General features: G+C 40.6%; 1 protein-coding gene across 2 annotated transcripts; it reads right to left on the reverse strand.

Annotated features, from left to right (window-relative positions):
* Positions 1 to 7,591: 7,591 nt before the first annotated feature.
* On the reverse strand, positions 7,592 to 14,361 carry mat1a (methionine adenosyltransferase 1A). Of its 2 annotated transcripts, XM_062463337.1 has the most exons (10): positions 14,065 to 14,361; positions 12,026 to 12,103; positions 11,467 to 11,589; positions 11,249 to 11,361; positions 10,831 to 10,974; positions 9,377 to 9,502; positions 9,154 to 9,246; positions 8,873 to 9,055; positions 8,550 to 8,683; positions 7,592 to 8,360 (listed from the first exon to the last, which is right to left on the reverse strand). In XM_062463337.1, exons 1-10 carry the CDS (start codon positions 14,120 to 14,122, stop codon positions 8,258 to 8,260), a joined length of 1,155 nt encoding a protein of 384 aa, XP_062319321.1. In that variant the 5' UTR covers positions 14,123 to 14,361; the 3' UTR covers positions 7,592 to 8,257. The 2 variants fall into 2 exon arrangements, with proteins under 2 accessions (XP_062319321.1, XP_062319322.1); XM_062463338.1 differs by lacking the exon at positions 7,592 to 8,360 and having other exon boundaries at positions 8,546 to 8,683.
* Positions 14,362 to 14,844: the final 483 nt, after the last annotated feature.

A 14,844-nucleotide genomic window follows, 5' to 3' on the forward strand; every position in this document is an offset into this window, starting at 1 on the left:
ACGCAAGCAAGCACACCCTACAATTTCCCCAGAAATTGTACCCTCTAGTTTTCTTTCCTTTACTAAGTTTCACTATGCACCTTATATTTAAGTTAAAATGGCGCAGCTCCTTATGGTAAGGTTAAAGTCTAGTTTCATCCTAACTTTACTTCTTACATTGTTCTATCTGTTGTTGTTAATACGTCTATCTATAATTACTCTCAATGCCAGGGGGATAAGGAATATTGTTAAGCGCAAGGCGTTATTTTTGTTTGTCAAGCAGCACAAATCTGATTTCTGTTTCATTCAAGAGTCACACTGAGTTCCGGACGATGCTAGATTATGGAGATCCCAATGGGGAAATGATCTGTGGCAGGCTCATGGATCTGAACATTCTGCTGGTGTTGCGACTCTAAAATATAATTTTCCAGGGACTATTCTTTTATCTGTCAGTGATACATCAGGTCATTTTGTTTTTCAAGTATTATCCATTGAAAACTTTATTTTGATAGTTGTTAACATATATGGCTATAATTCTAACCACGAGAACGACATGATGCTTGAAACTTTAGAGAAGCATATACAAAATGCCCTTATTAACTTTCCAAATTCAGGTGTAGTAATAGGGGGGGATTTCAACATGATATTAGACCACAACATTGACTGTTGGCCTTCACGTGTTTCCACTGCAGTAAATGTAAACTTAAAATTATTTATGCAGAAATTTAACTTGATAGATGTATGGAAATTTCACAATCCTAACGCAAATGCTTTTACTTGGTGTAATAGAAGTGCCACCAGACGTTCACGATTGGACTATTGGTTAGTTTCTGATCATTTGAATATTGAGAAAATATCAGTTAATATCATCACAACCCCATTAACAGATCATACTGCAGTCTCCATCTTTATCCCCTTGCAATCTGCCCCCTCTACAAGATGTAGAAATGCTTACTGGAAACTTAACAGTTCGCTTTTACAACACGATGTGGTAAAGTCAAACTGGCCAATATTTGAGGAATTATGGTAGTATCTTATCCAAAAGTCGCAAATTGGAGGAAGAAAGAGTGGTCTCTAAAATAATATCTTTATACCAGAAGGACCCTGCAGATATATCAGAAGAGGAAAGGCTAACTTTAATTTCGGAACAACTTAAACTAAATGAGATTTATTCCAACAAAGCAAAAGGTGCCTTTATAAGGTCAAGAAAAAGGTGGATTGAAGAAGGGGAACAGAACTCTGCCTATTTTTTCGTCTTAGGAAATATCATGGGAAAGTCAATTTAATCCAGCAATTTAATATTAACGGTAATGTAACTGATAATCCAAAGAGCATAGCTGATTTCTGTTCGGACTTCTATAGAAGTTTATACAAATCAAATTATTGCCATCAATCAACCACTACATTCTTGAACCCTCTTATCGTCTCACCAATCTCTCAAGATGATAGGAAACTCTGCGATGACCCTATAACCTTGCAGGAAATCACGTTTGCAATTGAACATTGTAAAACTAATAAATCTCCTGGAGTTGATGGCCTTTCTGCAGAGTTTTATCAGGCATTTACACAAGAAGGCCTTTCTACTTGAAGTAATATTAGAAAGCGTTGAAAAAGGTTATTTACCTACTTCACTACATTTACATTTAGTCATTTAGCAGACGCTCTTATCCAGAGCGACTTACAGTAAGTACAGTAGGGTGAAGTGCCTTGCCCAAGGACACAACGTCAGTTGGCATGACCGGGAATCGAACTGGCAACCTTCGGATTACTAGCCCAATTCCCTCACCACTCAGCCACCTGACTCCCCACTAACCCAAGGCTTAATTACGTTAATCCCCAAACCCAAAAAGGATCCACTGTTTATTGATAATTGGCGACCTATTTCATTACTTAACACTGACTACACAATTTTTGCCTCGATCAATGCAAAACGATTAAAAAATGTTCTATGTTCACCAAGTTATTGATGAAGTCCAATCAGGATTCATGAGAAAGACATATCTCAAACAATATTCGGCTTGTCTTAGATATAATTGATTATTCATTTTTATGTCCTGATGATAGTTTTATCTTTTTCTTGGACTTCTATAAAGCCTTTGACACAGTAGATGCTCAGTTATGCTCTATTTTTTATGTAGGCCTATATATTTGAAACTCCCCCTGGCTCTCCTCTTGACTTTTTTTGACTTGACTTTTTTGTATTAATGACTCTGTTTGCTTGTCTTTACTGTTTGTATCGTGAAGATTTAATAAAGATTTATAAAAAAATTAATTAAAAAAAGTTCACATTGGCCGATAGCCGATTTACCTGGAGCTGAATGAGCCATATTGAATGAGCACAGGGAGAAATGGCTTGAGTTGCCTGCCCTATTGTAGCAAGTTCAGCAAATGGTTGTCACACATACATGAAATGTTGTTAATATAGTTTATTCCCGTTATTTTAAAACAGATTTGATTTTTCTGTCAAGAAAGTTTTTACGTTCATGACATGATGGCAAATATAATATTATGTTAAGCGTGAGCATAGATTGTTGACATGTCTATCTGGAGCAAAGACGAAGATTAATACTTTAACTGATAACCACAATTAGAAATTATATAAATATGATTAGTCTTGCCTTCAGAAGCTTTTGTTAAACACACCCATTATTCTTTTTTTAATCGTGTCATCAAGCCAGACTGCTTTTGTGTGACAATGAAGGTCCTCAGTATGTTTCACCCCCACTTATATCTGATGGAAACGTCTTGTATATAGGCCTAGTTCTGTTAATATGCCCCTTTCAAAGGCAAATGTTAAATAAAGTATATTTTAGACACACTTCTCAAGCTTTTATTTATTACATTATTTCCAAGTCTTGTTAGATCACGTTATATCCATTAATAGGCGTTTGGTTTTGTAGGTTGAACATATAAAACACAGGCCACATTTCTACACTGATATGTAAATTGAAGGCAGTGTGAATTTCGTGGCATTTCGTTTGGATATACAGTTGACAGTAAGCTATGGTAAGTCTGCATTATGGAAGATTTCTGTTACCAAAATAACTCTTAAGCTTTCTTTGCCTGGCGAGAACAACGACGGAGCTAGGTGTTCATGTTAACAGTTTATTTAATCCGATACAATGCGTTGGAAATCATACTCAAATCACAAGAAAAAAAGCAACATATGTGATGAGTTCAATCTAGAATAGCCCTATATTTAGCCCTATAACCTATTTCTAAAAACCAAGTGAAAGGAATACTATACAGTGAAAGCATACATTTCCGTAAAGTTTGCATCATGTCTCTGATTCTTATCGGACTTGTACCCCATTCTGCCACTGCAATGCCTTAGCTCACACGCTCGCAACCATATAAATCTATGCTCGCGACTGGTTGTCGCAAAGTATGACGTGTACAGCTAGTTGCAAGCATGCACGACGCTAAACCGGAAGAGTCGGAAGTGGAAAGATGGCGCGGTCCGGTTTCGCGCTCTCGCTTGCCTCACTGTGCCACTGAGCACTTTTCATAGAAATGAATGGGGACGCCATCTTGGAAGACAAAAGTTGCTTCCTCTAGTAATATTAACTCTATGAGAAAAACTCACTAGAGGAGAAAAAATGGAAGAAACCTTGGGAGGAGCTATTCAGTGAGGGATCCCCTACTCGGGGACGTAGCCACGTGGTGGCCAGGGGGGGGCCACGGCCACCATTGGTCAGAGAATGGCCACCCTGACGGCCCCCCCCAACCTCACAAAAAAACCTCCTTAAAAACCTTTTCATGTTCCTGTTAAATTTGCCTGAAAACGCCTAAACAGCATACCCAAAGTAAATTGAAAGCTGTTCTTGAACCATTTGGAGTACATGCATGTAAATGATGTCTTTTGAAAGCTGACACTCTGAAGTTATTTCCCCTGTTGTCAGGACCCCTGTCAGTCCTACTGGTGTTGAGTAATAGAAGCTTGAACACAAGGAAAGTGAAAATTTCTATTTCCGCCTAGATTTTGTTTTGAAAACAGAGGCCTGAAGAGGCCTAGAGGTGGTAGGTATTAGCTGGAAGACTAAATTGGACCACAGGTTGAAGCCTTACCCAATTCAAAAGTCAAACATAATACCACAATATATTCATATTTGACACATGTTTTTGTAAGAGTACATCCAGGCATTTTCTAAAAGGGTCTTTTGGAGACTCCAAAATGACCCTTTGTAACCAAGGTCAAGGTCAAATAAAAAGGTATTATTTTTCATAATTGTTATCTCTAATGAAAGGTGGTACTTAGAACTATCATATATAATAGCTAAATCCCTAATTAGTATTACTGAAACACAAAAACTGAAGCATGAACACATTGGAGTGCTTTATCTGATTCCAAGGATTGGCGCACAAAGAACACTGATTCTGTCAACCATATTGCGCAATCGACTGTTATTTTGAAGGCTCCACAGACGCATACAAATGAGGTATTGGCATTTTCATCTAGCTGTCAGCTACAAGGCTAACGAGCTAATTTCAGAGCCAGTCGAAGCCAGTTCAAGAAATTTGTTTAGAACGAGTGTGTGTGTGGGGGGGGGGGTAGGAGCGGTTTGTGGGGGGGGGGGGTAATGTCGGTTTAAGGAGCGGTAGCCACAGCTCTGGGAGACCGATCGGCACTGCATCACAAGAAGGTGGATGAGGTAAGGGTCCAGGAACTCGCTGTTGTCCGTCGGGGAGACCGATGTCCACTTGGCGACTAGATCCAGCTTTGGCAGACTGTCACATATCGATGTCCACTGGTGACCAGGTCCAACGACCAGGCAGATGCTGACAGCTCAAACCCCCCACACCACAGGGGATGTGTGGAGGGGGGACAGAGAGAGGAGAGCAGGAATTAGAGAATGCAAGGAGAAACTAACAGTTACAGTAATATTAAGAACGAGGTTCCCACCTGTCAAGTGTGGTTTAGTGCAGCAATTTAGCAGACCAAAAAGGCTATTTGATGCAGCCCTAGACACTGACAGCGCCAGCCCCCCTCAGTTGGAACATGAAATCTGTTCCAGGGAAGAGAAACTCTAAAATACGAATAAGAATGCCCCATCCCCCGTTGTCTCCAACTAGCAAAAGAAACAATAATAGTAACAATATATGCAACAGGTTTACTTTATTTGTAAATTCAAGTTACATGATACCTATGCAGACATAGATGCTTTATTTGTCATTTAAAAGTTATACATGATACATATACAGTCGTGGCCATAAGTTTTGGCAATGACAAATGTGTTTTGCAAAGTTTGCTGGTTCAGTATTTGAGGAAAATGTTTTCACGTTTCTATAGAATACTGGAATCACAATAAGGCACATTTCATTATTTTTATTTTTTTTAGGGGCGAAAATTTTCAATTTATGAAAATGTTCCCCTCTTACAGCCGTGAATCTGCTCTTAAAATCTAATCAGAATGATAGAGTGATTTCACCTGGCTAGAACTAGTTCACACTTTCCCCTGTGCTGATGATATTACTTACTGATCCATGGAGAGATTTGTAGGTTAGTAGTAAGACTTTGAAATCAGCTCTGGCTTGGATTGGGAGCCAGAGAGACGAGAGTAGATGTTATATCCAATTGGGATGTAACAAATGCATGTATTCGTTTTTCAGCATTATCCTTTGAGAGGAAATGTCTTATTTTAGCTATGTTATGCAGATGGTAAATGCAATTCTGGTAATTTGCTTAATATGGTAATCGATTGTGACTACTAGATTTTAGCTGGCTTTGAGAGACTTTGATGCCGTTAAGGTCTAAGGTGAGATTGGATCAAACTCTGTATTTTTTAGGTCCAAAAATTTGCACCTCTGTTTTATCCGAATTGAGTATTTTACGGTGGAGCTCCTGGATGAAAGGCCGTCATAGTGGACAAATTGTGACCTGTTAGATAGATACAATCTAAACCACTGGAGTGCCGTACCAGAGATCCCAACATAGTTCTCCATACGTTCCAGGAGAATTTGATGATCCACAGTGTCAAATGCTTGCCTTAGGTCCAGGAGAACCAGGACAGAGATAGAGCCAGCATCAGAAGCTAATAGTGGATCATTGACTACCTACTGCTAATGCAGTTTCAGTGCTGTGGTGAGGACGAAATGGAAAGGTTCATATAGCTGATTTGAGGAAAGGTGTTCAGTGAGCTGTTGTAACACAACTTTTTCTAGAATTTTTCATACAATTGCATGAATGACAATTTTGAACTATATTTGTGATTAACAGTTAAATGATTAATACAAGTTGCAATAAATAATGGTGCCATCAATTGTCTTATGAATTACTTGTTTATCACTGATGCAAAGTAGGCCCTTCTTTACCAAACAATTTATTTGCAAACTGTTAGTTAAACTAAGCCAAAAGTGCCTGAGCATTTGGTTAAAGAATGGGGTTTAGTGTCTTAGCAATTGTGAAAAACTGTAAATATCAATATTTCACAAACCTCCTGCCAGAGTATGCTCAATTACCATTTCCAGAGGATAAATCTTGAAAACAACAAACACCAGGCCTGCCCTGGATAATTGCTTCAAAATTTTAATGTCAACAATTATTTACATTTCCAGGTTTCTCTGCCCACTGTTGCATTGTACTGTGTCGCCTGTAACAAGAGGATTGGGACACTTCTCAGTAGTGCCTATGATTGTGGTTAATTCCCAGGTCACTGTAAAAGCATTTTTGAAGTGGGGTTATGTAAACAAGCAAGAACAGTCTTTACAACACATGGTCATTAAGAGATGGGCAGCTTTAACCAGCTTTCCAGATAAGACCAGTGAATGTCACAGTGGCTGTGGAAGGATGAGAGGCTGATTTAATTAAGGCATTGAGAGTGAAAACACACAGAGAGCAGCATCTCTGTTAAAACAGTCCACACTTAAGATATTTATATTACATATGGCTAACGTAATGAAATAACGATTTCAAAAAGCATTATTTCAGGAATATACATTACAATTGTACAAATATAGAAACATCATGATTGTCAATGGTCCACAGAAATACCCACCCTTGGCAGGTACTAAAGACACCCAAATGGCTAAACTGTCAGTTGAAATGAGGGTGTTCATTTAAGAACAGCTACAACCAAGCAGGTAGCTACAGATGGATCTACTACTGAGTTGTACAATTGGTTAATATGCATGCACATTCAAGAGCTCTAAACAAACATTTTGCAAAGCTATTTAACCGTTGTGCTGCCTTCGGGTCACATGACCCAAAGGTTCATAACGAACCATTGTTGTGTTTACCCAATTTTACCCAATACAAAAACAAATACAAATAATTTTCTTTTAACCTTCGCAATGTGGGGGGTCTGAGACAGCCCAATGGTTAAAAGAAAATGCTTCACTGTTTTTGTATGCGGTAAAGTTGTCGCAATACGACGGTGGGTCACAATGACTGATGGGTCAGAATGACCCTTGTGTTATCTTCGGGTTAAAGGGTAGGTTTGGTCAACTCTAACATGGAAGTATAACTGTCCTTCCCTCAACCTCCCAAATGTTGGTGACATGTCTGACTTCCTGTGGTCTGGATCCTGAGAAGAATAATGGTAAAACCCAGCTACTTAAAATGAAGAACAAATCGTAATCAGTAAAAAAAAGTTTGGTTAAAGCAAGGGTTGCGAAGGGTTCCAAACATGCAACTGCACATTTAATCTATAATTAAAGTTACTCAAGTACATATCTACAGACATGAAAGTGTAGCACCACCTGGAGAGTGTAATAAACAGTATTGCTATGGTGTAAGTCTCAGAGCCTTGAGGCTTTAGGATCTACTTGTTTGATATTGAATTACATTTGAATTAATTTAGTTTGTGTGAATCTGATAATAACAAATCACCTTTGAGGCTCTCTTACAAAAGTGGATGCGGATCAACGTCCCTGCAGATGCATTCCTTCTAAGGCTTTGCTATTTTGATCCAAAGGCACACACAGGTTCCGCTAAAGGAACTGTACTATTGTAGGGTCATAAGACATTAAATAAAGAGAGCAGGCCATACAAGGACAGTAAAACCATAACTCCATCCCATCACAGCTCCCCTTAGCCTTTTCTCACTCCTGATACAAAACTAATAACTGTAACCACACAGGCCTGTACTAATTTAACCCTGAATTAATCAAACAAAAACCTGCCACAAGAGTTTGGCTTTACATTGAATTATGTGTGATAGGAAACATCCATAGTCTATTTGAAGAGCCATTGAAAATCAATGATACAGAATTGGTCGTGATGGTTGCCAATAAGGAGGGTCTAAAGTCAGAACTGCTGATTAAGACCAGTAGGGGACGTTCAGAACTCCAGCTCCTTAGGCACCTCCCAAGTGAACTCTGGCCGGCCGAAGTGACCATAGCTGGCTGTGCTCTGGTAAATAGGCCTCTTCAGGTTCAGTTCCCTGGGGAAGAACAAGACAACATCACATACACCGGTGGGACAGGCACACCTGCACACACATCACAGTTGCTATACCACATGGATACATTCTGAAGCATTTTCAAGACCTGCAACCTACATATTTAAGACCATATTCAAGGGTCTTAAATGTTGTTTTATGTTTGTCTTCTTAAAGGGGAAGAATGTTCACCTGACAATGACACCTGGTCGAAGGTCAAAGTTCTTGTTAACGATCTGGAGAAGCTCTTTCTCTGTCTTTTGGGAGGAACCGTAGGTGAACAAGGAAATGGAAAGGGGGTGGGCCACTCCGATGGCGTAGGACACCTGAATTGAAGGTACAAACACTACCTCAAATATACTGTAGCCACATCACACATCCAGGGGATGGACAGAGTGGTCTGTTTGGATGAATGGATGAATGGTTGGATTTAAAGAAAGATGATTAAAGAGATAAGTAAATAAATCCAAGATTGGATGAACAGTTTTGTGATGTATTATTACATAGATTCTCACCTGGACCAGGACCCTCCTGCAGAGCTTGGCTTTGACCAGAGACTTAGCCACCCAGCGGGCCGCATACGCAGCTGAGCGGTCCACCTTGGAGAAGTCTTTCCCAGAGAAGGCTCCTCCACCATGGGCCCCCCAGCCTCCATAGGTGTCCACAATGATCTTCCTGCCCGTCACCCCTGCGTCCCCCTGGCACAGGCAGGAGAGAAGGGAGAGGTCAGACTATTGTCTGGTGTGCCTTTATTTGACCTGAAGGCACACCAAAGTAAACACACAGGAACACACACCTGTGGGCCACCGATGACAAAGCGCCCGCTGGGCTGCAGGTGGTAAATGGTTTTATCGTCCAGGTACTTGGCGGGCACCACGGCTTTGATAACCTGATGGGAATTGTTTACACGTTTAAGATTCTTTACTTTAACATGCCTAATTTGGGCAATCCCCTCCCTCCTGCCATTGGAGAGTTGTCTGGCTGTGGACGTGACCGGGGAAACTGGGGGCAGCACCCACCTTCTCCCTGAGGATGTCTTTTTGCTCCTCCAGGCTGACGTGGTCATCGTGCTGGACCGATATGACCACCGTGTGAACCCTCTTGGGAATCACGGCACCATCTCTCTGGTCATAGTGCACGGTCACCTGAGGGAGGTAGGGACGGGACAGATGAAGGGACAGCACAGACGGATGGCCAGCAGTCACCTTGTTTGAGGAGGCCCCCAAGCCTGGTGTCAAAAACGTTGGTAAGGTGATCAACATCAACACCTGTCAGCCTGTAATGGAACTCCTTCTCATAAGAGCTCATATTATCCCATTCCATTTTCAATCCTTCCCTTCCTCTTGCCCTGTAACCACTCTTTACATCTCCCCCATCTAAAAATGCCAGGAATGCTGCCAGAGCACGGGACTCACGTATCATTGGCTTGTTTCTCAGAGAAGAGCCCAATTCCATTTGCCCCCTAGGACCTTTCCCAACGTCCCAAATCGCCTCTGAAGTTCATATGACATGGCAACTGTTAAAATACTGTACTTGTGCCTCCTTCTACAAGTAAAACATGTCTTACTGTATCAAATCAAAATCTGGGCAACATTGTAGTTACTTAGGAACTGCTACGTGGTAACACAGCGCTACAACGCTACAGTTTAGCAGTACAAGTTATTCAACAACTGAAACTTGGGAACGCTTTCCAGAGGTAAGTGGATGTTAACATTGATCTTGCTTTGGTAACACAAGCTTCACCGGCCCCTTTTACAACATCCCCTTAGCCATAACACCCTTCCCACATACTGTTCCTTCTTACACTTTTGTAATAACCCATGCCGCTAAAAGTGAATATCATGTCATTACAATACAATGTAGTTATAGGTCAGTAAATGTAACCTTAATGTAAAGTGTTATCATAGCTACTTAACTTTGTATATTCTTATTTTATACTAAATTCTTACAGCCCCTTAGTATTAGTTAGACTTTGTACCACTATTCAAGATTTATGACTATATGTTGAATGTATGCACCTTCCTGCCAAAGTAAATTCCTTGTCTGTGCAAACTTTTATGGCAATTTAAAACCCCTCTCTGATTCTGAAGTGTTGCCCCAATCAGTTTTCACTCCCTGTCTGAGCCCATGATTGACGAGGCCACAGCCGGTGTCCAGGCGATTACACAGGGTCAGTGAAAAGGGTCAGGTCACTCCCACACCGGGTTAAAAACAGATTTCCACTGACATACTGCTGACACCCTCACCATGGGGAACATTGGGTTTGGTTGCAGATGCTTGTGTTTATGTGTGAATGTGTGTTGTTGTGTATGCATGATTGGGATTTATGTGAGTATTGAAACTGGGTTCTACCACTTTGTTTACTTATTGGGGTCTAAGATTTTTTTTTATACACACCTGATTTCAACACTGCCTAAGAGAGACAGTGTTTTTTTGGACATAAACCCAGGGAAAAAAGGACTGATCGTCTCACCTGGGTTTTAGAGTCCGGGCGCAACCAAGGAACAGTGCCGTTGCGTCTGAGTTCGGCCATCTTGGAATTTAGTTTGTGGGCCAGAACAATGGTGAGAGGCATACTCTCCTCTGTTTCATCTGTGGCATAACCAAACATCAGACCCTGGCAGAGAAGAGAAGAATAGGTAGATTTACCTATTTAGCCTCAAGTGAAAGGCTAATAAAGTCAGGAAAAGGCAGATTTCAAGTTTGTTTGCCATTTGTAAGTATAATTAGGTACATTGGAATTCTTGGTCCTGTGAAATCTATATTTCAATCTCAATTTCTACATAAATATATGTAGAAATGTGAATATATATTATGTAAAGTATGTATGTAACTCATATGTGAAGATGGAGAGGTTCTGATAAATGTTCATATTTTTACTGATTACCTACCTGGTCTCCTGCACCAATGTCCTCCTCACTTCTATCAATGTGGACACCCTGGGCAATATCCGGACTCTGCTGCTCCAGAGCGACTAACACGTTACATGTCTTATAGTCAAAACCTAGAAGTGAGAGAGAGGGGAGTACGTGTGAAGAGGACAGAGTTAAATAATCATTGCAGGCAACAGGAAACAAACTATCTTTTTGTTAACTATCCTTTTCATTACCTTTGTCGGAGTTGTCGTAACCAATGTGTTTGATGGTATCTCGGACAACTTTCTGGTAGTCCACGTTGGCACGGGAAGTGATCTCCCCACACAGCAGGACCATCCCAGTTTTGCACACCGTCTCTGCAGGAGCCACAGGAGGACATTGGCAAAACACACAATCTACAGAACAGGTCTGAATGTATCATGCCAGTCTACAATGGAACCTACTTGTAATTACAGTTCTTTATGAAAGTATTTATTTATCATATCAACTGTAGGTGTGTCTACAGTATGCCATGACTCAGCAGTGAGAGTCTGGTCAGATCAGTGATCAACAACTACTAGAAATGTGATTTATTGGACTTAATATACTAGATAAACTGTATGCCAATGAGAGGCTAGAATGTAAACTGAACAGACAATTATGGCTTGACCTTCTGGATCTTAAGTGAGACATCAGTACAGCGTGATAAAATATATTCTAACCAGGGAGGAGCTAACCAGGAAATAACATTTTCAAACATGATAGCCATGTTGGTTCTTTGTGTGCATAACCCCCCCACACACACACACTCACCACAGGCGACCTTGGCATTTGGGTCCTGCTTCAGGTGAGCATCCAGGACAGCATCACTGATTTGATCGCATATCTTGTCTTTAATTGGTTTTAAAAAAAATACATTGAAAGAACCATTTTATTGAGTCAAATACATTTCTGGAGTCAGATGCACAGTGAGACCAAATGCATGTGAGGGTGATGTGAATTCCTATATTGCGATTGTATGCTGAGCCTATTTTAAAAGCAAATCTTTAACCCCAGTGGACTAATTATAAATCTTACTGACTCTAACTTTGTATATATAGGCTTATATATTCAGGCAACTTAGTAACTTATAATATTCAAATGTGAATTCAATTGACAGAAGTAAGGCTTTGCGGTTGATGATGCACTCTCCACTGCCAAGGTAAAATCCACTGGGCATTGTTTAGAATGGGAAAAACGTTGGGAATTTTAGGCTTCATTCCAGTCAATGTCAGGGCAAAGCAGCAGCAGGGCATTGCTTTGTCCGCTGTATTCATATGTGATCTACCTCTTTTTTCTTTCTCTCCCCCTCTCTCTCTTTCCAGGGCACTGAAGCAATATGTTTGATGTGTTACATCAGAAAAAACATCCTAAAAATGCAGTATAGTCTCATAGAGGGTTTGTTAGGTTTCAGCAGTTTCATCGAACCACAAGACACAGTCAAAAAGCACTATGTGTCTGGTATATATTGTCTTGGCTTACTTACAAATGCATACCTCAGAACATATGGGATGCAGAATGGGCGATATTTGTAGGCAACTGCATAGGTGTGTGAGAGGAGAGCTCTTCACCAGCAGTGCATAAGCAGTCTGTGGGAACAGCCCAGACCTCCAGCTTGTTATCAGGTAGAAAGGTAATCTGAAGACCAGACACAAGGCCTGGTCACTGGTAAAAAGTAGCAGAGAGAAAGGTTTGGCCTATCATCAAACCTTGTGGTTAAGTGGGAGGGGGATGGTGTTTGTGCACTTTTCAGCAGGCTCTTGGTTGGATCTCACTATCCTCACAGTGGGACTCAAGTCTCTATTCATATGTATTTGGCTTTTTTCCTGTCCTTCTACAGTGTAAAATACATATTTCAACATTGATACAGTGTAGTGGATAATATCAATATCAAAATGTATATATATTAATATAATTTTTTAAAATATACATCTAATACATTTTTTGTACATCCAGAAAAAGCAGTCCAAAAACACTAGGACTGTTGTTCTGGACACATTGCAACATAAATTGTTTGCTTTAGTATCAAGTCTGCTACGGAGAGGGCAGAGTACATTTAGGCACTTCTGATTGGACGATTGACTAACTTAGTTTGAGGGGTGTGGTCTGTGTAACATCAGAGTCTGTTAGATCAGAATCCCCTAAATGACAGCCAAATCAACAACACTAACCACACATAACCAAATGTGCATGTCAACACCACGCTTCACCATAATCAGTCACCTATTACAATTATTATTTATTTCCAAGAGCCTTACACCCACACCCACAAAACTTTCAGAATGAGTTCATAAAAATGTTGGTTGAATGCTTAGTGATGTAGTTTTGTTAAACAGATCTGGTCCAGATAATGGACTAAGGAAACTAGACAAGTTTACTTACTGACATTTCCACTTGTGAAAAGCTAATACCTAACATCTGCTCATTCACAGTGTGGGTGTCACTCACTCTCTGTCTCTCTCTCTGTGCCATGCAACATGACACCCCTCTAGCCCACTTGTTCCCCACATAAAAAGTGCTAGTAACCACATGTTGAGTGGTTAGGAGAGTGTATCAATGAAATTCCATGGTACTAAAGCCCAAATGGTTATTGATGCTGTAATCTATCTATTTGCCAAGATTCTTCACGTGAGTGAAGATACTGGCATCAATTAGATGACCTTAAATTGTATTTTATGAACTGTACCATACAGGAGTAATTAAAACAAGTATCTCTATATGACATGTTGATTCTTGTTGAATGTGTTGGAATTCAGATGGGAGGGAAAGAGAGGATTTTTATCCTGCTGGTAATCTATAGGTAAGGAACTCACCTGGATGTCCCTCTCCAACAGACTCCGACGTGAACATAAATGAACCATCATCACTCATTTTTACACGGGCAGGTGCTCAGAACAACTCAAAAACACGTTAGGAAAAAGCTCCTTTGTTGTTTCCAAGAGCAGTGAAAGAAATCTGTGAACTGCTTGATATTCCTCCTGTTCTCTTTAGAGCTTTTGAGAGAGAGATACAGAGTGCTGGAGAAAGGGGAGGAGAAAAAAAGAGAGAGGAAGACGGTTGCAGCCCTCTAGCCAGTATCTGTCTATCCAAAAAATCTGCAGGTCCATTTGCACATGCTCCTATATATGGCACACACACAGGCGTCATGTAAACCCATGGGGCAGACCATTCCAGGGGGGAGTTGTTGATGGGAGGGGATTTAAACTTCTACGCACATGTTAACCCCTTGTGTGCTCTTACACACCAGCAGCATGGTAGAACTGATTGATGATTAATCCTTATCCTATGACCATCCCTGCCATCCTTTATCATACCTGCAGTTAGTTCAGATCCCTCTATTACTCTGTAGAGAGTTGTTTGTTAGCATGTGTGCCCCCCCCCCACCCTTTCCCCGTGTGGGATAGCTCAGTGCTTTGTTTGAGTATGAAGAGTTACCTGCTAAAACTGATGCAATCAGATTTGCGTCATTTTCCTGTTCTACATTGACTATTAAAACTGGTGCAGTGACCTAAACAGGTGTTTATTGGAGGACAGAGAGGTGGAGAGAGAGAGAGAGGGAGGGACATGGTAGGGAGTTTTGCAATGTGTGTTGG

Source organism: Osmerus eperlanus, chromosome 6, assembly GCF_963692335.1.
Source record: "Osmerus eperlanus chromosome 6, fOsmEpe2.1, whole genome shotgun sequence".
Taxonomy (NCBI): Eukaryota; Metazoa; Chordata; class Actinopteri; order Osmeriformes; family Osmeridae; genus Osmerus; species Osmerus eperlanus.